Source organism: Gambusia affinis, linkage group LG19 (assembly GCF_019740435.1).
Source record: "Gambusia affinis linkage group LG19, SWU_Gaff_1.0, whole genome shotgun sequence".
NCBI classification, from domain to species: Eukaryota; Metazoa; Chordata; class Actinopteri; order Cyprinodontiformes; family Poeciliidae; genus Gambusia; species Gambusia affinis.
Genome location: NC_057886.1, coordinates 22,228,479 through 22,251,100, shown reverse-complemented (window position 1 = coordinate 22,251,100; position 22,622 = coordinate 22,228,479). Strand labels below are relative to the sequence as shown.

The following is a 22,622-nucleotide window of genomic DNA, read 5'->3' as shown; positions in this document are numbered from 1 at the left end:
TAACTTAAATATAAAGTTAAGTGGAAATTTTGGTATTTTAAGGACAAAAATAAAAATTATTTATATAAGAAAGAAAAAGAACATTTTCCAAATCAGTTTCTGTCAATAAAAACTTATGAAACTTTAACAAAACTGCAGGTGTGTGTCTGTCTAGTGATTTTTTGTTGTTGTCTGAAACATGTTTTCTTTTTCATTCAGAAGGTAGAAAATCCAGAAATTTTACTGAAGTAAGAGTAGAAATACTTCATCATAATGTTACTCAACTAAAAGTAAGACCTACAGTGTAGTAAACATACTTCTAAAAAAGATACTCAAGTAAATGCAATTGAGTTAATATGACTATACTTACCACCCAACTCTGAATAAAAGTACAACAGGAAATACAAATCATGACACGAACTCCCTCTGTACAAGCCGTCATTCGATCCAGGACCATTCTGTTCTGAAGAGTCATAAACCTCAAAGCAGCTGACTCCGGTTTAACGTCCTTAGAGCAGCAGCAGCGTCAGGATTCAACGCTGTAATTCAAGATTTCAACACGCAGCTTAACTTCCCCTGTTCCTGTACGGATGAAAGGAGGGATAAAATAACATCTCTGCTGTTGTTCCAGAACTTTCTATCTTCTGGAATATTAGAGCTTCGTGTTGGTCTGCTGCTGATGTTTGGCCCTGATTTAAGGAAATATTCTGCCACCATACGTCTACCTGGGACAGGGTGTCCAAGTGGGTCTGGCCTCTGGAGCAGCGCACATAAGACAAGTTTAGTCCAAATAGCGATGCTAAAAATGTTAGATAACTTTTTTTTAAAAAATACTGCTTGCAGGTTTTTCATAAATATCTACTAAAAAAAACTTTTTTTATTTTTATTTCGGGGGTGGGGTGGTGTTATGCTTTAAAAATAAAGACAGCAATTTTGCAATAAAATTGATGAATACATTTTCTAATATGTGATGCTTATATTTGTAAAAATAAAAAATATTTATTGTATTTTCTTTAAAATTTATTTATCTGTACTTTATGTTGGTATGCTGTGAGCTTTGGAGGTCAAAGTAAAATTTTTGTGTGGCCACGCAATTTTGCCTTATAATGCCGATTTTAAACATGTACTAAATTTCCAGCCTTTTTACTCTAATACATAAAATACATAAATAAATAAATGAAACATGATATTACTTTAGAGCACTTTTTTAGTGGAAATTTGCTGCAATTATTCCATCAAAGAACAAAAAATTTTCAAAACTGCATTTTCTATAATATTTAAATTTAAAGACAAAGTTGCTTCTTTTGTTACCTTAATTGAAATGCTATATAACTTCAGTTTTGAATCAATTTTGTTTGTATTTGACCTTTTCAGGTCTAATTTTGAAGTAAGAATATGCATGCATAAAGCATTTGTTGGCCATTTTAATTAAGCTGCTAGTACGACACTAAAGCTAGAAATTTTTTAAATATAGTTTTAATTCGCAGTGTAGTTAATTATTTATTAATTTATACTAAAGTAAAATGTTGTTTTAGCTTGTTTGCCGACTCAATTTAGCTTGTTTTAGTTTGATTTTGTTCGCGTTTTAATTTTGTTTTTACCGCCTGTATTCTGTACATCATGAAGTATTCTGTATATTTTTCTAAATCTAAAAATTATTAATATAAATAATTATTAATAAAAACGTTGCATCCAGGAAAAAAACTGTACGAAAGCAGAGAACTTGAAAAATCGTAATTTGAGTAAACAAAAACAAAATACACCAGTGGGGGAGAATACAGATTTACTACCACATTACCTAATTTGTCCAGCAGACGGCGCAATTAACAGCTTCGGGTCTCTTCGGCATTCTTCGGCAGGTAACGGTCGGTACATTCAAATGTTCGGCCGGAGCTCCTCCAGAGAGTGAAGTGAAGAAAGAAACGGACGAACGGAGCCGATAGACGGCGTGCGGAAGCGGAATGACGGTGCTGCAGGAACCTGTCCAGGTAGGAACACCGTGTTCTAGTGCTGTCATGACCCGGGAGGGCAGAGTTCTGTAGCCGGCCTGAGCGGCTGCTTTAGTCCGCGCTCGGTGAGCTTCTCCCCGCACCAGGCCGCAGCTCGGCCCGTAGCTTTCCTGGTTGTTTCACCTGCTCATCATGTCCACATACTTCGGCTTCCTCAACGGTCAGTCTGGGGTTAACCCCGAACTGATCCTGTTACTATCTGCTCTGTGTTAACTGACCCAGAGGGCAGAGCCAGACTTCTTTTAAAAATGTCTAATTTAGGATGTACTTTGCGGCCAGGAAAAGAATCCGTCTACTGGAAAGGATCTTCTGACCTTTCCTGACATGGATGGTTCAATATCTTTATTGGGGCCAGTTTTCAGTTTTTGAGTGCTCGTTTTTAATATCAAGAAATTTTCTGAACACATTGGTGTTGTGAAGAATCAGGCTGGTTGAGGTTCTGTACTGGAAGCCTCAGACTCAAAAACCTGTTTTAAAGTCCAGATTTAGACCAATCTCAGATTGTTTGGTTAACTGTGTGTTAGCCGAACCCTTCAACAGACCCGGTGTCTTTTATATACTGAGATGTATTATTATTATTTTTCGATTTATGGGCATAATTTAGATAGTCTACTATATTTTAAACAGAGTTCTGTAAATCAGCCTACCTAGCCCTGCAGAGCTAACAGTTAGCTTACTACTACCGGGTGTTAGCCTTCTCTAGCCGGCTTCAGGTTGCAGGATTGAGTCGGCAACGCTGTCAAAGGCCCGGTTCTGTTATTCTGGGGCAGTCCCTCCTGTTCTTTGGGTCTATTCTGAGCCCAGATCCTCCGCACGGAACCGAATTAGCCTGCAGCTGGTTAGCGACAGCGGCTAACATCAGCTAGCTGAAACTGTTAACGCTTACCTGGACAGGTGTGCTGGTGACAGAGTAGTCATTCATGTGCGTGAGGTTTGCTGTTGGACAGATTACATTTAATAACTTGATTATTAAACAATTTCATTCGGAAGAAACGGCAAGAAATTGGTGAAACAGTCAATTTCCTGTGTTTACCTACAGCATGGTCAAGGTCTGGAGAACCCCCTGTGGGAGGGCGGGTTGTGGTAAACACAAACAGAACCATGTTCTGGTTGTTGTTCTCTGCAGCGTGTAGGTGTCCCAGCTTCCTGTGGGACTGGTGTAAAGCAGTGGGGTAACTGGGCTTACTGGGATTGATTAGCACAGAATCACCTCTGTTTGGACTGAACCCACCAAGAGGGGAGACTTTCTTGGTCAACCAGAACCTGTTAAAATTGTTAAATCTGGTTCTAGATCTAGAACCCAGGAACATGACGACCCAGACCCAGTTTGCTTCCACTGTGATCAAACTACAGGCGATTTTCCTGTTGGTGAAACCGACTGGAACAGGGGTGTCCTAATGTCATGTCACACTGGTCAAAATCGACAATTCAAAATTGCTTGCAGGGCAAAAAAATGTAAAAGAATAAATGAATAAATTATAATAGAATGATTAAAATATGATTAATCAAATAAATGTGTCTGTTTTTGTCGTCCATTTGTAGAAGAGTAATGTTATTCATTGTAGATCCAAAACTTTAAAACCATTTTTTCACATTTTCTGCATTAGAAGAAATGTCATTTAGTTTTCAGATTCTTTTGTGGTTGATTGAACAAAAAGATTTGTCACTTTCTTTCAAAACACTTGCTATATTTAAACAAGTTAAGCAAATGAAATAATAGGTGATTTAGGGACAGCCAAGTCAGCTCAGTTGACACAATATGCTTGGTTATAAAAAGAAATATATTTGACATTTTGTGCTGTAAAGAATTATCTTGGTAATAATTTTACTCTGATAAAAAATTACATTTAAAAATTGAAGTTGGAGGCCACACAAAATAACTCCAAGGGCCACAAATGGCCCACAGGCCGCACGTTGGACACCCCTGGAATAGAATGTTCTGCTGTTCTCAGGATGAACTGTCAGGTCCAGTCATTACCTGGTTCCGGTTCTGGTGGCTCGTATTGCTGCATTTACGACCTCTTACTGAGTGAAATATTTCAAGCTTTTATTTCTTATAACTTTCATCATAGCTTCGTCTCAGTAAATTAGAATATTACATCAAATTGATAAAAAATATATTTTAATTACTTTTTTCATGTCCATGCTCTCAGTGATTCTCAAAGCAATAATTACTGGGACAATTATTGTTCAGTAAAATATGTAACTGTGACAGGCTTAGTGCAAAATGTTCTGGTGAATATTGATTTGACTGTGGACTCCAGAAAACTCAGTGGACCAGAACAGGCTGCTGCCATGGCGACCCAGATGATTGCTGACTGAGGAAACTTCTAGAAACGGAGATTCTGGTTCTCTCCACTTTTTCTCCTGACTCTAGGAAGAGTGGAGCAGTTCTAGATCCTACAGATACAAGAACGTTGGTCTAAAAATGAAAAGCAAACACTGAGCGACAGCCCAGTTTCAGGAGTTCTGGTTCTGGAATGGTTTCATACGAGGAATGTAACTTTCATAGCCCAGGTGTGGGATTTGTCTGAATTCAGTGGATCTTGATTTCCTGAGGTTGTCCCTGTTTCTGGTGGACTTTGTCCTTCCACTCAACTTTGTATAAATAGCTGGGTCACAGCATTCAGTGTCTGTCCAGTCAGCAGCTTTCCCCTTGACAGCATTGGTCTATAACATGAACAAAACATCTGATAAACATTTATTACATTAAAAAAGCTTTTTATATTGATAATCCAGGAGGCGCTACCAAGTTTAGTTTGAGTTCTCCTCTGTTTTCTCTTATATCATGGCATTTATGTTCATGACATTCTGCTTTAACAAATAAAAATGTTGTCCAGCAGCTGTTGCTGTGTCCAGTTTGGTGATTTGTTCAAATCTTAAATTTAATGATTTTTTTTTTGAGGCTGGGAATAAGACGTAGAAAATTTGGGTTAAAACCTCCAAAAACGTGGAGTTTTTCCTCAGTTCAATGTACTGTTGGTCCTTTTTAGAAAATTCTTGCCTCTTTGTCTTGCATGTTGCTGAGCCAAAGTCAGCTTTCCACTCGGGTGGACAATAAAGTCTTATTCTGTTCTATCTGATGGTTCTGGTTCTGTCTGTGTTCAGGCTGCGGTGTGGCAGGCTCTCAACCACTATGCCTACCTGGATGCTGTTTTCCTTGCAGAGAGACTCTACGCAGAAGGTAAAACCTGTCTGTCTGTCTGTCTAATTAGTTTTCTAGAGGTCTTCCAATCTGATATTGATATTAGAAATTGGTTTGATTTCAACCAAAAAAACGAGTATCGGATTATATCAACCTGCATCCAAAAACTCCAATAGAAGCACTCCTCCTGACTGTTCACATGTTTGTCCGGTTAGTTTGTCCTCCTGTTTACCTGTCTCCATGGTTACCTGTCTGTCCTCCACAGTGCGTTCAGAGGAGGCTCTCTACCTGTTGGCTACCTGTTATTACCGCTCTGGGAAACCATACAAAGCTTACCGACTACTGAAGGCTCACAGCTGCTCCACGCCGCAGGTTCGATTCCTGCTGGCCAAGTGCTGCGTGGAACTCAGCAAGTAAGAACATACACACACCCACACACACCTTCACACACTTCACACTGTTCTCCCTGCTGCCCTCTGGAAAGAGGTTCTGCAGCATCCGGTGCAGGTCCACCAGGTTCCGGAACAGCTTTTTCCCACTTGCCATCAGACTGCTGAACTCTTAACTGGACTGCACTCAAAAACTGGTCTCCACTTCATACCTTGCATGTGTACATAGCTAAATAACTTCTATTTTACTGTCATTCCTGCACTTTATATTTTATATTTATATTTTATATTTATATTTTATATTGTATTTTATTTTATTCTGGCGTAACCACATAACATTGGAACCTCAAAACATTGTCCTGAGCCGTATGCAACGAAGTTTCGTTCTGTATTCACCCTGTGCATGCAAAATGAGAATAAAGTCAGTCTAAGTCTAAGTGATGTTCCTGCCTCTCAACCCGTCTGCCTCCCAGACTCGCTGAGGGAGAGCAGGTTCTGATTGGTGGAGTCCTGAACAAACAGAAGAGTCAGGATGACATCATCACTGAGTTTGGAGACTCCGCCTCCTTCACGCTGTCGTTACTGGGCCACATTTACTGGTAAGCAGCCGGTGCTCCCAGTGTCTTACTGGTGTGTGAGGCGTTCCAGCTGCTGACTCTGGTCCTGTTTCTGAGTAGCAAGACGGACCGAGCTGCTAAGGGTGCCGAGTGCTTCCAGAGGAGTTTAACCCTCAATCCGTTCCTCTGGTCACCGTTCCAGAACCTCTGTCATCTAGGTAACACACACCCACACACACACACACCCTCTTGCTACACGTCATGCGACTGTGTGACTTCAGAAAACATTGTGGATTTTATTCCAGGAGAAAAGCCGGATCCAGATCAGGTTTTCAGGTTGTCGGCTTTGCAGAACTCCTCTTTAGCCCCGCCTCCTCCCCACATAAGCCCCGCCCATAACCCGTCTCATCGCCTCGACACTGCACTGATGGAGACACCGCAGGACACACTGGTACAAGAAAAGGCACATTAATTACCCGATTAAATACTCAGATTACATTACGGTCAGGAATTATTTTTCATGCCGAATCTGATTTTAATCCTTTTTTCTTGATTTCTTTTCTTAAAAACAAACAGTGACAGAGAATATTTATTTCAGCCATCCATCTTGTGTGTTTTCTGGGCCACGTTACAAGAATTTTTATTTAATCACAAGAATATAATATATTAGCAGAAGAAAGACATAATTTTACCAGAAGAATTATCCTAAAAATCTGTAAAACCTTTATGAAAGTATAACTTCATAAGATGCAACATTCCTGATTTACACTTTTTATATTTCATGTTAGAGTTCTCATAAATTTACCATCTTATTCTGCTGATATTATGTCCAAATAAATAGAAGTTGTAAAACATGCTTGTCAAACAAGATGGCCGCCCTTCGTGTGGTGACATCACTCTGAGCTATGAAACCTGGGGAGTGCATTAGTTATAACGTAAAAAATAAAATCTTAAAAAGAAAATTTGATTAATCAATAAATTCAATTTATTTTCCAGACTATGTAATCTGATCATGTGTCAGTAATCAGATTACATTTGTCCCTAAATCTGTCCCTGTCCTCCAGGAGTTGAATCGTCTGAATCTGGAGTCGTCAAACGGGAAGCTGACGTCTGATTTGTCGATTTCATACATTGACTCCTCCCTCATCTCCCCGGAAACCGGCTCGCTATTGGGCAACACGGTTTCCATGGCATCAGCTGGCACTCTGCTGGCTAAACAGAACAAACCCAAGAGTGGGCGGAGCTTACTGGGGGGCCCTGCCGCCCTCAGCCCCCTGACGCCCAGGTGAGTGTGCCAGAACAGATTACACACCTGCTCAGGTTTTAGCTCCTCCCCTTTGCTTTGATTTCTGCTTTCTGAACAGTTTCGGCATCCTGCCCCTGGAACCCAGCCCCGGAGACCCCACATACCTGCAGAACTACTCGGCTACAATGGAAACGCAAACGACAGCTTCCAGCAAGAAGGTGAGAACTCACCTGAGACCAGGCTGTGATTCAGCAGGAAGTGTTTGACCTCACCTGTCTGCCTCCCCGCCAGGCCGTCTCCAGGATCAGTCAGTCCAAGTCCGTCTTCAGTCAGAGTGGGAACAGCAGAGACGTTCTTCCCATCCCATTCAACCAATCGCAGACCTCAGCACCTCACACCAGGTAAGTGCAGCAGCCAATCACATCGCCAAGACGCCCAGCGTCTTCAGTTTTGTCCCAGAAGTTATTACGATAAATGATAATACTGCATGTTTGAGAAATCCTTCAATCTCCATGGCAACCGTTCAGCTGTGCAAAACACCTGGGTGGACCTGGCCCCGCCTTTGTGGCGTAGCTCCTCCTCAGAGCTGCAGCTTCCAAGCTTCAGAGCTTCACACTCAGTTCCTTCAGACTAGCTACCAACTATTAGCAAACACCTGGTGGATCTACTGAGCTCATTATTGGAGCTACTGCTCAGAGCAACGCTGGTAAAAACAATAAAAGGTCAATAAAGGAGCCAAGTTGTGATGACTTCCTGGAGGCGAAGTTTCAGAAAGATCAGGAGTTTTAAAGAGACAGAGGCCCAATTTCAAGGTGTTAAATTATAACGTCTTATTTCTTTTTAAGTCATATTTGATCTATGCAACATTTTTAGAATGACTTGAGGTAATATAGTTTCTTGATTGTACTATGAAATCGCTCTTTGTACCTGGAAAACGCATAAAACTGCCCCATTAAACACCCCATTGATCGTGGACATCAGTAAGATGGAGACACTATAAAAACAATCATATAACTGAAAATTATTAACTAATTTTAATTTATCATGTGATTAACTGGTTTATAGCTTATAGTCGCCTGTCTGTCCCACAGTGGTTCTCCTCAGGTTCTCAGTCCCAGTATGTCTGGTCCTCCTAACGTTCAACCCAGAAGAAGCTCCAGACTGTTTACCAGCGCCAGCTCTACTGCCAAGGTACCCGCCTCCCACCCACCGTCCCATTCCCAGTGTTCCCAGTCCAGGGGCTGCAGAGACCCGGTCAAGTAACGCCGGTTCTGTTTCCGCAGGAGAACAGCAAGAAGCTAAAGATGAAGTTTCCTACAAAGATTCCCAACCGGAAAACCAAATGTAAATCTGCGAAGACGGCAAACAGCAGCAACCTGAACGAGAGTCTGGACATCCTGAGGCTGGATCCCAGTTTGAACCTGCCAGACGCCAGGATCCCCCAGTATCAGAGGGCCGCTGCAGGTACCGCCAGAACAAACGGCTTCCTCTGGGCTGCAGGGTTCACATGGTGCTGGAAATCCTAGAAAATGTTTGGTCTGGAAAGTGATTCAGATTTTATCTGCACGGTTTTGTGTTAAAGTTTTAAACTTTTAGGAGAAACGTGACCTTGTAGAAAGTCAAATGATTATTTGTTATGCGTTTAAGCATTTAATTTGAACACAAAGATAATTTATCTCAACACAAACTGATTTGTAAGTTACTGAAATTGGGGATTTTATTTATTAAATTAGTGGGGGACCAATCAGATGTAAACACTGGAAAAACAAACAAAATCTTACCAAGTATTTTTTTTTTATTTTTTATTTTTTATCTAGTTTCTAGTGACAGTTATCTTAATTATCTTAGTACACCTAAAATAAGACAAAACTAACTCATAAATAACTTTAAAATTAAATTGATAATTCCTTAATATTGATAAAAAGGTTGTAGTTTCACTGGCAGATTATTTTATTTCTAAAATGGGAAAAATGTTTTGCTGTAAGTAAAGTAATCTGCCAGTGGAAAAAGTATTTTTATCTATATTAAAATAACTTACAAGTTTTTTTTTTTGTTTTTAAAGCCAATATTTCCTTGCGATTGATAAAAATGTTTTAATTCTTTTGGCAGATTATTTCACTCATAACAAGACATTTTCCCATTATATAAATAAAATAATCTGCCAGAAAAACCAGAACTTTTTATCAATATTAAGGAATTATTGTCTTAAAACAAGCTCCTATCTTGCTGAAAAGTTATTTTATATTTTTATTTCAAGTGTACTAAGATATTTATACAAAAAAATAGACAAAGATACTTGGTAATTCTTTTTTGTGTTGCAGTGTAGTTTGAGAGATATTACTCTCAAACTACACTGTGTGCATTTTTTGTGCATTTTTACACAAAACTGTAAAAATGCATTATTAATATCAGTAATAAATGTTGGCACATAATAGTAAATTGGAACTGTCGTCTTTAGTTCATGTTTGTTTTTATCTGCAAAGTTATTTTGAAAACTTGCCTTTAAAAGTTTTTGAATTTTTCAGTGGGAAAAATTAACAAACCCTGAGGTCAGCTGATCTATCTGCACCCGAATATCTTAATATTTACATGTTAATATTTAATTTCCCTTTGGGTTCAATAAAGTACTTTTCAATTTGAATTAACTAAATTGGTTTTGGGCCAAAGCTTCATCAAACCTGAAGCCCAGGTCTGATGGTACCACACGCGGTTTGTGTTTGTGTTCAGACAGCGTGATGGCGTTGCTACGGGAACTGGGTCGGGGCTACCAGGCGCTGTGCTCCTACAGCTGCAGAGACGCCATCAGCATCCTGACGTCTCTGCCTCCTCAGCACTACAACACAGGCTGGGTCCTGACGCACGTCGGGCGCGCCTACTTCGAGCTGGCCGAGTACATGCAGGTGAGTCCGTCCGACCCAAACCCAGCAGAATCTCAGGGTTCATACCAGGTGGATTTTGCTCCACCTGTGCTGGTTTGTCACCTGATCACCATGGCGCTTCCTGCAGGCGGAGCGGCTGTTCAGCGAGGTGCGCAGGATCGAGTCGTACCGCGTGGAAGGCATGGAGATCTACTCCACCACGCTGTGGCACCTGCAGAAGGACGTGGCGCTGTCGGCGCTGGCCAAGGACCTGACGGACATGGACAAGAACTGTCCTGAGGTGAAGAGCGCATCTGAACGCTCAACTGGACCGTTAGGTGAGCTCAGGTGAGCCGGCCGCTCAGGTAAACGCTGTGTGTGTCTCTGCAGGCCTGGTGCGTCGCAGGAAACTGTTTCAGCCTGCAGAGGGAGCACGACATCGCCATCAAGTTCTTCCAGAGGGCCATCCAGGTGAGCAGCTTTAAAACGGTTAATTCAAGTTTTAGTTTTTGAAAATTTCATTTTTAGAAAATCTGTTTGTGGGTTTCCCATGGCGGCCATCTTGTTTGACAAGCCTCTTTTTTCAGTTTCTATTTATTTGGACTTTGAATTAATGTTAGAAAATAACAACAGAAGGCTAGTGTTTTATTTTTAAATCACAAAAATAAAGTCATAATATAACCAGAATAAAGTCCTAACATCAGGAGAATAAAGTAGTAATTTTATGAGAACACCATCAGGCCTGTCACAACTACAAATTTTGCTGGACCATAAATTGTTGTAATAGTTATTATGATAAATGATATTATTGTTTTGAGACCATTTTCAAGTAATATCGTAATAATGGCATAATTCTAATTAACATTTAAAACACTTTAAATATCTAAAATAAATTAACGAAACAACAAATAAAATGAATTATGAAGATTCTGTAAACAAAATTGTGACTGAAGACCGATTTTGGCAGCGAGAAAAAGAAAAATGACAAATCAAGTCGATGTAAATTATTGAGATCATTGTAGCTAATCATGTGATTAATTTATTGTTTATTTTGACAGGCCTAACACCGACAAAATAAAAAATTAAGAATGTTGAGCGTCTATATTTCGGTAACTTTCTTGCTTACTTGCTAGCTTTTTCGCATAAGTTAGTTTTTCTTGCCAGTTGGTTGGATGAACTTCGTACATTTCTGTGGAGAGATTCATCAATAAATTCTGAAATTTGAGTTGGTGAAGCCTGCAGAAACCCCGTGCAGATGTTCCCGAGCTGCCAGGTGTTTCCCTCACCTGCCTTCCTTTCTCACCTGCCTCAGGTGGACCCAGGTTTCGCGTACGCCTACACCCTGCTGGGTCACGAGTTTGTTCTGACTGAGGAGTTGGACCGAGCTCTGGCCTGCTTCAGGAACGCCATCAGAGTGAACAACCGACACTACAACGCCTGGTATGGTAACCATGGAAACGCATGACACGGGGTGTAATCATGCTGTAAGATGTAAAGTGTGTGTTTGTGTGTTCAGGTATGGACTCGGCATGATTTACTATAAACAGGAGAAGTTCAACCTGGCAGAAATCCACTTCAAGAAAGCTCTGAGCATCAACCCTCAGAGCTCCGTGCTGCTCTGCCACATCGGAGTGGTACGTATGTTCCCTTCACCTGCTCACCTGCGTGCAGCTTGGCTGTAACTCTGGGTGTGTGTGTGTGTGTGTTCAGGTGCAGCATGCTTTGAAGAAGTCTGACGCTGCGTTAGAGACTCTAAACAGAGCCATTGGCATCGACCCCAAAAACCCTCTCTGCAAGTTCCACAGAGCATCCATCTTGTTTGCCAACGATAAGTACAAGGTAAGCCAGACCTGATCAGTCGACAGAGAGCTAAGCAATTAGACATGAGCAGTCGACACATAGCTGAGCGATCAGACCTGATCAGTCGACACGGAGACAAGCGATCAGACCTGATCAGTCGACACGGAGACAAGCGATCAGACCTGATCAGTCGACACGGAGACAAGCGATCAGACCTGATCAGTCGACGCAGAGACAAGCGATCAGACCTGATCAGTCGACACGGAGACAAGCGATCAGACCTGATCAGTCGACGCGGAGACAAGCGATCAGACCTGATCAGTCGACACGGAGACAAGCGATCAGACCTGATCAGTCGACGCAGAGACAAGCGATCAGACATGAGCAGTTGATGCAGATACGACAGATCAGACCTCATGAGTCGACACTGATTTCTGACCAGACCCAATCAGTTGACATGGAGCCATTGGACCAGACTGGTTTAGCAGGGCAGAACCTACCTGGATCAGTGCAATCAGAACTGTCTTCCTGCAGGCGGCCCTTCAGGAGCTGGAGGAGTTGAAGCAGATTGTTCCCAAAGAGTCTCTGGTTTACTTCCTCATAGGAAAGGTAGGAGTCGGTTCTGCCAATCAGCTGCCTCTTCTGACCTCAGCTTGTGTTTCGTTTTGTTTTTTTACCTCTATGACCTTTCTTCTCCTCAACAGGTGTATAAAAAACTGGGTCAGACCCACCTGGCTCTGATGAACTTCAGCTGGGCCATGGACCTGGACCCTAAAGGAGCCAATAATCAGATAAAAGAAGCCATTGATAAGCGATACTTGCCTGAGGACGAAGGTATGGTTTGCTCTACCTGTCTCTCACTCGTCTGTCCATTTGACTCACCTGCCCCTCCCCTCCCTGTTTCTGCAGTGGCTGAGGTGGATGACAGTCAGGACAGCAGCTTCATGACGGACGCCGACGACACGCAGCTCCACACGCCAGACAGCGATGATGTTCTTTAGCCCCGCCTCCCATGATTGCCCCGCCTCCTGCTTGTGCCCGCCTCCTAAATGTCAGGAGGAGAGGCGTTGCTAGGCAACGTGCTGACAGACAGGATTTACGTTTAGCTCCACCCAGTCCTCCCCTCCCCGTCCTCTGACTGGCTGAAACAGACTGCTGCTGACCTGAAGCCCCTCCCATTAACCCTGTGACATCACAGCTGTTTTTTTTTTATTTTCTTTTTATTGTCCTGACGGAAATAAATCAATAAAACAAGTAAACACTGCACACTGCTTTTCTGTCTTTGTTCCATTTGCGGGGCAGGCTAGCCTCCCTGTGGCAGTTGTAACGACGTCGACTCGAGTTTATTTGTTTAGCACATTTCAGCAACAAGACACTTCAAAGTGCTTTAACATAATACAGAACCAATGCCATCTTCAAGAAAATATATTGATCCATGTCCAAGTTATTATTAATTACAGGCAACTCTAATAAATTAGGTTTTTAGTCTTGATTTAACTGTTTCTGCTGTTTTTCACTTTTTGGATATCGGAGAAAAGCCTGAATTCTGCTTCTCCATGTTTGGTTCTGGTTCTGGAGATGCAGAGTAGACTAGAAATAGGAGAGCTGAGTGGTCTTTAATGTTGATACAACAACAGGTCCTTCATGTATTTTGGTGATATATAAACTAACAGAAGGATTTTAAACTCCTGCCATTTGAAGGACTGGTGATGTGCTCTGTTTGTATAGTTTTAGTGAAAATGTTAGCAGCAGCTGACTTTTTAAAATTATTTTTAGGCAGACCTGACTGTTGCAGTAATCAGTGCAGCAAAAGATAGATATGGATTAGTTTCTGTAGAGCTTGCTGGATATTATTAATTATTATTAATCCTGGAAATGTTTTCCATGTGACAGAAGGCCGACTTTGTAACTGTCTTTATGTATCTGAATGTTCAGGTCAGATTCTCATCACTCACCCAGATTTCAGGCCTGTTATCTGGTTTCTAATAACTGAAGCTGACTCTTGATGGCTCCTTTTTTGGTCCAAAGAAAAACTTTTCTTTCTGTTCAGCTGGAGAACGTTATGGTGTTGATTTGGATCTACCTGTTGACATCATAATGTAGAGCTGTGTATCATCTACGTAGCTATGATAACTAATCTTACTAGCAGGAACATGTAGATATTAAATAGAAAGGGTCCCAAGATTGAACCTTGGGACCCCTTCCAAGCGATGAGTCCCTGTCCCACCACCAGGTCGCGCATCCCCTCAACAAATCAATCAGACATTTCGAGCTAAGAGAAACTTTATTGTTCCAAAGCACTTGGACAGCTGACAGGCACAGACAGAGCAGCAGTTTGGCACCTGGTATCAAACGGCATTCTGGGTAATTATGTGGGGAGGGGCCAACTGCACAGTCACGTTCAAAACTGAGAGGATGGTAAGTGGCTAAGAGAGATGACATCAGCGAGAGGTCGTCTGTGATTGGAGAGATTTTATCAGAGTCACCTGATTGGGAGGAGCAGCTTATTTGCTCTGGACACCAGCAGTGGTTCTTTTCAGGTCCTAATCTCTGGTTTTCCTTCTATTCATGGATGTTACCTTCAAGATCTTTCTTTATAAAAGGGTCGACTCTGAACGTGTCTGAGGTCAATCTGATTTAAAAGGCAAATATGTCCCGGTTTCATTGAATTAATCCTAAAATCTGGGATAATTCCTCTCTGATCTTCTCTGCCTGACTCTGGTGAAGGTCTTCTTGATCATCTGAATCTAACATTTGGTCTCCATATTGCCTCTATTGGTCACCTGGGGTCTGCGTCATGAAGCGTGCTTCAAACAAACACCCCAGGTGACACCTGAGGCAGTGGCAGGAACAAGTAAAACCAGGTGAAGATGGAGGGAACAGACTACCTGAGTCACCTGGCTGGCTGAACTCTGACTGGCTGCTGTTCACTCTGATTCATAAAGTCTCTCCAATCACAGCGTGTCTTTATAACATGGAGTTAGAAATATTTTGTTTCTGCAGTCTGTTGGTTTCCTTGGTAACAAAGAAGGTGGGGGAGTTGCAGGCACAGAGCTGGTCCAATCACAGGCCTTGTTTGGCGAGGGATGCAGACACCTGACAGGAGGAGGCTGGTTATTAACACATTACCAGACTTTTAAGAGATTTCCGAAAAGGTGAGCCTCACCTGGTCGGCCAGAGTATCGAGGGGCGGAGCTTCATCAGCATTGACACTTCCACGGGAGGAAGTGTTGCTAAGGCGACGGGGGGAAGAGTCCTCCTGAACGACGATTTCAGCACCATGGTCAGTCCGAGCTTTAGCATTCTCTCTGAACATCAGCTTATGACTCTCAATCTGTGAGATAACCCACCAGAACAAATTATGATCAGTCAAGTAAAATAAGAACCATTCATTGGAACAGAGTAAAGTTTTCGCAGTTCGGAGCACATCTTTGGATCTCAATGAGAAACTTGCTTCACTTGATCTAATGATGATATAGTTGGGAACAGATCAACCTGGATTCTGTGGCCTTGGAAAGTCGCCTGATTGGTCGAGAAACTCATCAAACTGTTAGACTATACCTACTGATTATAAGGACAAGTGGACTTGCTGAAGATAAAGCCAGGTAGAGTACTGTGCCAATGAAGATGTTACTAATTAAGTGCAACCGCAATGACACTGATAAAGTCAGCAATGCACTGTTTACAGAAGTAGTAATGGATGCTGCCATCTATAGATCAATGTTTGTAACTCCTTGAGCAATTGGAGTCGACTTTATTGTTATAAAGTAATGGCAAAATTTAGGATGTTAGGAAAAACGAAAACACAAATAATTGACATTTGTTTTGCATTTGGTGTAGTGTGAATTTGATGAACAGACTGATTGGAGGGATAACCCTTGACCTTTATGACCTGCTCTGTATGTCCGGAGGCTTACTGGTTTTACTACATCTTGCCTGCTGGTCTTAAGAGACATCTTGTTGCCTAATGGATCCTTTGAACTTCCACTAACCAAGTCTCCAGTTTTGCCTCTTACTTTAAAAACATTTAAGAAAACAATAAGCGGTATTCTAAAACAAGGAGATCAATGGATTTCATGTGTGTCTTATTAGCATGATGCTAGAAAACACCTTCTTCTTCCCTCCTCCTGGAGTGTGGGTGACATTTTCCAGAGAACCAACTTTGGACTGAACAGTTTTGAAATCCACCTTCTCAGACTTGATCTCCACCTTCCCTCCACCTGAGGAGCAGAAAAGTTGTGGAGCTTCACACAGTCTGTCACATACAGCACATGCAGAGATGTAACATTATACAAGTAAAGTTGCTAAACAGGATGAACAGGTGAGTTTAGTGTTAATCTCTTTTAGAAACTAATCTGCAGTCAGAGCGTTTACATGTTCTTACCTGGTTTGTGGTGGAGGTTTTCCTTAGAGCCACACTTTGATGTCACGTTACTTAAATCCAGCTTCTTGTGGACAATTTGAACCTGCAGGTGGACAGTTGTGGGGGTCAGCCCTGACCAGACTTTCAGAGATACACACAGAAACAGGTGTTACCTTTCCCCCTCCCGGTGAGTGCTTCAGGTTCTCTGTGGATCCCACTTTGGACTTCACACTGCTAAGGTCAGGCATAGGATGGGAGGTGGGAGGTGTTCGACCACGGGCAGAACCAGGAGACCTGGGAGGGGTCCGGACAACAGCCACCTGCAGGACAGTGCCAATACAACTAGTTTAACCAACTAGTAGAAACACCATAAACCAGTTCAGCATGGTAAAAAATGGCAAATGGCCTGTACTTGTGTAGCACTTTATCAAGTCCAGAGGAGCAACACATTCACTTCCCTGACAGAGGCAAGTCTGCCTCTTGTTTCTGGCTTGTTTCTGACAAACTAAGGCATATGAAGTGTCTTGCCCAGGGACAGAACAATTGAGGCAGACGAGGCGGGAGTTCAAACCGTCAACCCACCAATGACTGGACCAATTCCTACCTCCTGAGCCACTGTTAGCCACATGGTTTAAACCAATGAGACGAGACCACTACCAGATGGTGTTCAGTTCATAGCTCTGTCTTTCCCTTTATACAGTTGTCTGAGGATGCAATTACAAATTAATTACTGACCATTGATGCTTGGTAACAAGTACTTACCTGCTACCCAGTTGGTATTGTAGACCACCTTGTGCTCAAACATGCTGTTTGTTGCAGACATGCCTTTTTTGTAGAAGTCTAATAGCAAACCCTTGCTCAGATTGAGGTCAAAGAAGTTGTTTCAATCATACCCCTCCTGGTATCTACATCATTCGCCCAATGGGCAATGATGTTCCTCAAGGAACACTGCAGGATATTTAGATGCCACTCTCTCCAGGACACCATTCAGAAACTCAAGGAATTTTGGGTAAGCCACACAGTTAATAGTCTGAACCTTCCTTCTTGCAACTTGATGTCACAAAGAGGCATAAAGTTGTCACAGTCACCGATCCAAAACCCAGGCACCAAGCTTGTAAGGATTCCCACACCCACCCAACACCTGCATTAATGGGCAACTTCAGAGTATGAAAGAACCCAGACCTTTTCCAGGAGATGGTTTCCAGACTCCAAGCAGTGTGTGGAGTTAAGTCTTCCTGTATCTGGTTGGTAATGCTTAAGGTACTCAAATACTCAGGCATACTGTGTGTATTCTGCACTGTCCACAGAAGTTGAGTGTACCTCTTCAAATAAGTGCAGACCTCCTTGGACCAAAGTACATCTAAGTATATGGGTACCTTAAGCCATACACAATGCCTCCAGCTCATTTCCCTCCAGTGAGATTATGTCTTACATGCCTTCAACCAGATTATGCTGCCATAAAACTTCCTCCCAATAGGTGGTATGCCTGTGTGGAGGGGGATTACTTAAATGCCTTCAGACTGGGCCCATTCCCACTAACCAAATCATGACACAGATAATTAGGTCAGGCACTATTCAAGACCCTCCTAACCACATCAGGCTTGCCTCTAGGAGGGTATCCTGTCCCCTTGTCTCAGTGAGGTCTTCCCTTTTCTAAGTCAACTTCTTCAGTTGAGATCAATAAACTCTAACCCTTTGATCCATCCCAGTCTCTGAGGTCAATTTGCCATGGGAGAATCTACCATGGGCTAAAGATGCAAAGAATGTGTCCCCAGGATCGCAGAGCCAATTAAACGCCTCTACGATGTTACAGCCGCCTCTAAATAGGAGGTCTGTGTCAACCTGCTCTGGACTCATTAATCGTCTTCTCCCAAAGCTTTGGCTCATTAAAGCAAAATTGGTCTAAACCAGTTTGGATGAGTCGTATGTTCAGGTGCCCTGACCTTTTTCACATCTCGGTTGGGGGTGGATGATCTGCTGGCAGGTGAGCGACTTCCTGGACTGTTGACGCCGTCCATGGACTCTGACACACAGGTGGTACACAGGTGGATTTGTGGCCACTGGTTTTGCTGGTTTTACTAATTAAACTAATTTCAGTTAATGCGGTTTACCTGTACTCTTGGCTGAGATCATCTTTGCAGCTATGCTGCCCCCTGCTGTCCTAGAGACCTGAAAACACCAGGAAGATATTAACAGTGCCAAATTTTACTCCTAGACTCTAGAGTTAGTGTTTTGATCATTTACCTTCACAGCTTCATCAACTGTCGCCTTCACAGCTGCTTTACCTGAAGACAACAAAACATCATCATCATCAATGACCCATCGGTTAAATATCTGATTCTGATTGATGAGGCTGTTTCCATGACAACCGGGAGGAAGTGATCAGTCTGTGTCACCTTCAGGGGGAAGAGCCTGTCCAGAAATCTGACACAGAGGAGGGAGGTGATGAGGGGAATGGGTGATAAGGAGACGCAAGCAAGGCAGGTAAAAAGAGAGCAGGAATTTTGAAAAAAGAAGAAGAAGCAGGGGGTGCTGTAGCAAAAAGAAAGGTTGCAACAGCAAGTGGTGCAGCAGGGGGCGCTGCAGGACAGACCTTTGTTGAGGGGAGGAGGAACGCCTGATCTTCTGAGAGGAGAAGAGGAGGCCTTTGCGTTACGATTTGGAAGAGCACCTGCAGGAGACGCTGAGGTTTTAGAGGGAAAATCCACAGGAGAGGCATTTGTTTTGTTGCCAGGGAACTCCTCGTCAGTTGTGGAAGGAGGTGCAGGAAGTTCTGGTTGGTTCTTTCCTTCAGGAAGTTCTGTATTTCTCTCCTCTGCAGGAGGTTCTGGTTTGTTCTCCAGAGCTTCTCGATGATTCTCCTCTGGAGGAGCTTCTGGATAACTCTCCTCTGCAGGAGGTTCTGATTGGTTCTCCTCTGCAGGAGCTTCTGGATGACTCTTCTCTGCAGGAGGTTCTGATTGGTTCTCCTCTGCAGGAGCTTCTGGATGACTCTTCTCTGCAGGAGGTTCTGATTGGTTCTCCTTTGCAGGAGCTTCTGGTTGGTTCTCCTCTGCAGGAGCTTTTGGATGACTCTCCTCTGCAGGAGGTTCTGGTTCAAAAGAGGCACTTGTTTTAAGATTTGAGAGCTCTTTGGACTCCTCCTGCAGCTTCACTGCTGACAGCACCACCTCATATTCCAGTTGCTCCTCCTCTTTATCATCAACACCATCAAGTCCTGCTTCTCCTGGAGGAGATGCAGGGGAGGAACAGGGACCCTCATCTCCTGTCATCTTATCCTGTTCTTCTACATTGTTCTCCTCCTTTCCTCTAACTTCCTCCTCCTGTGGTGAAGGAGAAATACTGGAGGAGGAAGGAAGCTGCTTCTTGATCTCCTCATCCTCAGTGTGGATAATGTCTCCCTCTTCTTTCTTTTCTACCTGGTTGCATGTTTTTGCATTTTCCTCCTGACCAGTTCCTCCTGGGTCTCCAGAAGGAAGCACTTCCTGTTTTCTCTCCATCCTTTCTCCTCCTCCCTCTTCCTGCAGAGCTGCGCTTCCATTTGGGAGTTTCTCCAGAAACCCAACAGATTCCAGGTCTGACAGAGGAGTAGGAGACGAGAGGGGGAGACAACAGGAGGTGAAAGACAACCAACAACATGATAGATGAGACGAGTCACTTTATCTATGTCTGTAGGAAGTGCTTCTCTCCCTTTGGAAACGTTTCTGGAATAAAAATTAGATACCCTACTGTCTGTCAGTTACATTGCAAAGCATTCTCCATCCCAATAGCATCTTCCATTTTTGTTTTCTGTCTGAGAATTTTATTTTCTCTCTTTATCTTTATCTCCCTATCCTCAGATGATAACACAATTCAAAAGGGAAACAAAAAAAACAAAACAGCTTTGGTTACCCTTCTAGTACAGCACCAATATAGTGAATATTCACTTTCTTCACCACTGGTGTAGGACATTCTGAGATGTGGAACTCTAGGAACTTTAAGAATTAGGGAAACCTTCATGTGGAAGCTTTTGCAGCCTAACTTTTTATTCAGTCTGTCTCACAGGAGTCAGACGTCAAAGGAGGAGTTGCTGCTGTTATGGTCCTCTTACAGATGGTTCTGTTCCCAGTTCTGTCTAACTTCTAACTTCAGATGTTTGGACAGAACTATAGGAATCTGTTCATGTTCATGAAACAGTTCTTGAAACATTGAGGTCAGTTTGAACTAAAACCTTCTGGTTCGCCTGATTGATTATTGTTCACAAACCTCCCATCGTGCTTCGCTGCTCCTGGGCGGGGCCATCATTGACGGGGGCGGAGTCTCCATCCATCTTAGCTCCTGCAGAAAATAGGTGAAAAACAATGAGGAACCCGCAGACATCAACAAACCATATGAGGTGTAGTTTGTAAAGTTACAGAGTAAAAAAATTAACAGCAATATTTTTGACTTATTTAGCTTGTCATATAAAAGAATGTAGGTTTATTTTTCAGTCATAACGTTGTTCATGCATTTATGAATATATGAATAACACATTTACTATGAATAATAATAAATAGCGTTATATATTATATCATAATAAATGTGAGTTCTATACTAAATATTTAATACATAGTTCCCTCAAGTCTGAACTGGATGTAATCAGCACCATCGCAGTAGGCAAGCGCATGCGCATGGCATAGCGGACTCATGGCTTAGAGATCAGTAAAAATATGTGGGCACTCTTAGCGATGTTCGAGACAGAGATACATTCACTTCTGTCAAAATCGACCCGTAAGAGACGGGGAAAGAAAATATGTCAGACGATGTCGACAAACTGCCTCCGATCTTAGTTAATGAACATGAAGAATGCGCACACCATGGAGGGGCTTGGCAGCCTGAAATCCACGGACGCAATCAATCAATGTTGAAACGGATTTGTAAAGGACGTACGGACCTTTAGTGTGAGTGTCAAAACTCTGGTGACTGGCAGCGTAAGTACATGTGGTAACATACATGTAGGCTACATGTCCGTCTTAGCTTGTAGACAAAAGCTACATTAACTGAGCTTATTTAGCTAGTTTGGCAGTAAGTACTACAGAAAATATCACTTATGTTTATCCTAGCACTACACAGAGGTGGGTTGAACATTTTTATTAATTGAGTAATATTTTTAATGTACCTATATTGTTTTTAAGTTAGGAACTAGGGGAGAACTAGTTCCAGGCTTGTGGCTTGCTTATTGTTGCCATAGTAACTGCCTGCCAAGATAGTTGTCAGTTTCGAATGTGTGACGTCACATAAGACCTATGTATTAACAAGGTAAATTAAATATAGTTTGCAAAATAACTAATATTTAGTTCAAAACTAAATATTAAGTTCCATTTTACATATTCATTTTGCTAACTAAATATTGAGGCCCAATTTAAATATTTAGTTTTTTAACTAAATATTTTCTTCCAAACTAAACATTTAATTTCTTATCTAAACATCTAATTTTTAAACTAAATATTTAACTTCCTAACTAAATATTTAGGTAGCTAGCAAAATATTTAGCTTTTATGCAAATTAGCCTGCCGATAAGCGGAGGTGGAATATCAAAATAAAAGCTGGGTTTTACGAACCTCTATATAAATCCCGCCGCTGGCCGAACTGAATCGCTTCATTCTTTGCTCCATTTACGGGTTTTCTTATATATATAATAGATTCTTTTGCTCTTGACATATCCAACTTTAAAGGTAGGACGTGCAGTCATAGGTGCTATCTAAATGTTTATTCATGTCTCTATGGCAACAGTTTCTGCATCAACATAGGCACTGCTCAAGCCAGAACACTTCCGGTTCATTATTCTTAGCAGTTCTTAGAGCTGCTAAGAACGTTTATACACAATCAATATATTTATTCATTTTCTTATAAGTAAGTTTGTTTCACGAATGAATAATTAAGAAGTGCTAAAATTCGATAGCCGCTGTAAACCGCAAGTATTTAGTCGCAGTGAATCTTGATACAGAAACTGTTGTTAAGGCATGGCTAAACTAAAATCTGTTTTAACCGCTACGTTTTCAAGTAACACGTTGGACATATCGGGAGGAAAAGAGTCGATGATTTAAAAAAAAAACAAAAAAAAACAAAACTTGAGCAACGATTCCTCAAGACCCATCATGATTTTCGTCTTCCCTTCTCCAAGCTGCATATTTAGGTAATATTCATAAGATATTTAGTTTTGTAAACTAAATATTTACTTTAATTGACCATTTAATTGATAGATTGATAGATAGTTGGGTTTTTTTTTCTTTATGACAGGCTAAATAAAAAATATTG

The 22,622-nt window shown here is 41.9% G+C and overlaps 2 protein-coding genes across 4 annotated transcripts; one reads left to right on the top strand and one right to left on the bottom strand.

The window, feature by feature from the left end:
- The first annotated feature begins 1,791 nt into the window (after nt 1-1,791).
- cdc27 (cell division cycle 27) lies at nt 1,792-13,247 on the top strand. 2 transcript variants are annotated; one of them, XM_044100025.1, is made up of 20 exons: nt 1,792-1,967; nt 5,097-5,172; nt 5,399-5,546; nt 5,996-6,121; nt 6,200-6,297; nt 6,385-6,530; nt 7,144-7,364; nt 7,444-7,543; nt 7,617-7,726; nt 8,417-8,516; nt 8,609-8,789; nt 10,053-10,225; nt 10,332-10,484; nt 10,574-10,654; nt 11,496-11,623; nt 11,700-11,817; nt 11,894-12,022; nt 12,518-12,592; nt 12,688-12,817; nt 12,893-13,247. In XM_044100025.1, the coding sequence occupies exons 1-20, from the start codon at nt 1,941-1,943 to the stop codon at nt 12,982-12,984; spliced, it is 2,412 nt and encodes an 803-aa protein (XP_043955960.1). In that variant the 5' UTR covers nt 1,792-1,940; the 3' UTR covers nt 12,985-13,247. The 2 variants fall into 2 exon arrangements, with proteins under 2 accessions (XP_043955960.1, XP_043955959.1); XM_044100024.1 differs by having other exon boundaries at nt 1,810-1,967; nt 12,688-13,247.
- Nucleotides 13,248-14,248: 1,001 nt separating this feature from the next.
- Nucleotides 14,249-20,436, bottom strand: maptb (microtubule-associated protein tau b). 2 transcript variants are annotated; one of them, XM_044099814.1, is made up of 10 exons: nt 20,273-20,436; nt 18,940-19,923; nt 18,590-18,631; nt 18,458-18,508; nt 18,290-18,369; nt 16,520-16,666; nt 16,368-16,449; nt 16,094-16,203; nt 15,150-15,317; nt 14,249-15,079 (listed from the first exon to the last, which is right to left on the bottom strand). In XM_044099814.1, the coding sequence occupies exons 1-10, from the start codon at nt 20,343-20,345 to the stop codon at nt 15,047-15,049; spliced, it is 1,770 nt and encodes a 589-aa protein (XP_043955749.1). In that variant the 5' UTR covers nt 20,346-20,436; the 3' UTR covers nt 14,249-15,046. The 2 variants fall into 2 exon arrangements, with proteins under 2 accessions (XP_043955749.1, XP_043955748.1); XM_044099813.1 differs by having other exon boundaries at nt 18,458-18,515; nt 18,591-18,631; nt 20,273-20,432.
- Between the last annotated feature and the right edge of the window lie 2,186 nt (nt 20,437-22,622).

Excerpts from the sequence above, each read along its gene's own strand:
- cdc27 (XM_044100024.1), top strand. The coding sequence starts at position 1,941 with ATGACGGTGCTGCAGGAACCTGTCCAG. Across the intron at positions 7,365-7,443 it reads CTCAGCCCCCTGACGCCCAG|TTTCGGCATCCTGCCCCTGG; the intron begins GTGAGTGTGCCA and ends CTTTCTGAACAG. Across the intron at positions 8,790-10,052 it reads GTATCAGAGGGCCGCTGCAG|ACAGCGTGATGGCGTTGCTA; the intron begins GTACCGCCAGAA and ends GTTTGTGTTCAG.
- maptb (XM_044099813.1), bottom strand. The coding sequence starts at position 20,345 with ATGAAGGTTTCCCTAATTCTTAAAGTTCCTAGAGTTCCACATCTCAGA. Across the intron at positions 18,370-18,457 it reads GATCTCAGCCAAGAGTACAG|AGTCCATGGACGGCGTCAAC; the intron begins GTAAACCGCATT and ends CCTGTGTGTCAG. Across the intron at positions 16,450-16,519 it reads ACTCACCGGGAGGGGGAAAG|GTTCAAATTGTCCACAAGAA; the intron begins GTAACACCTGTT and ends GTCCACCTGCAG.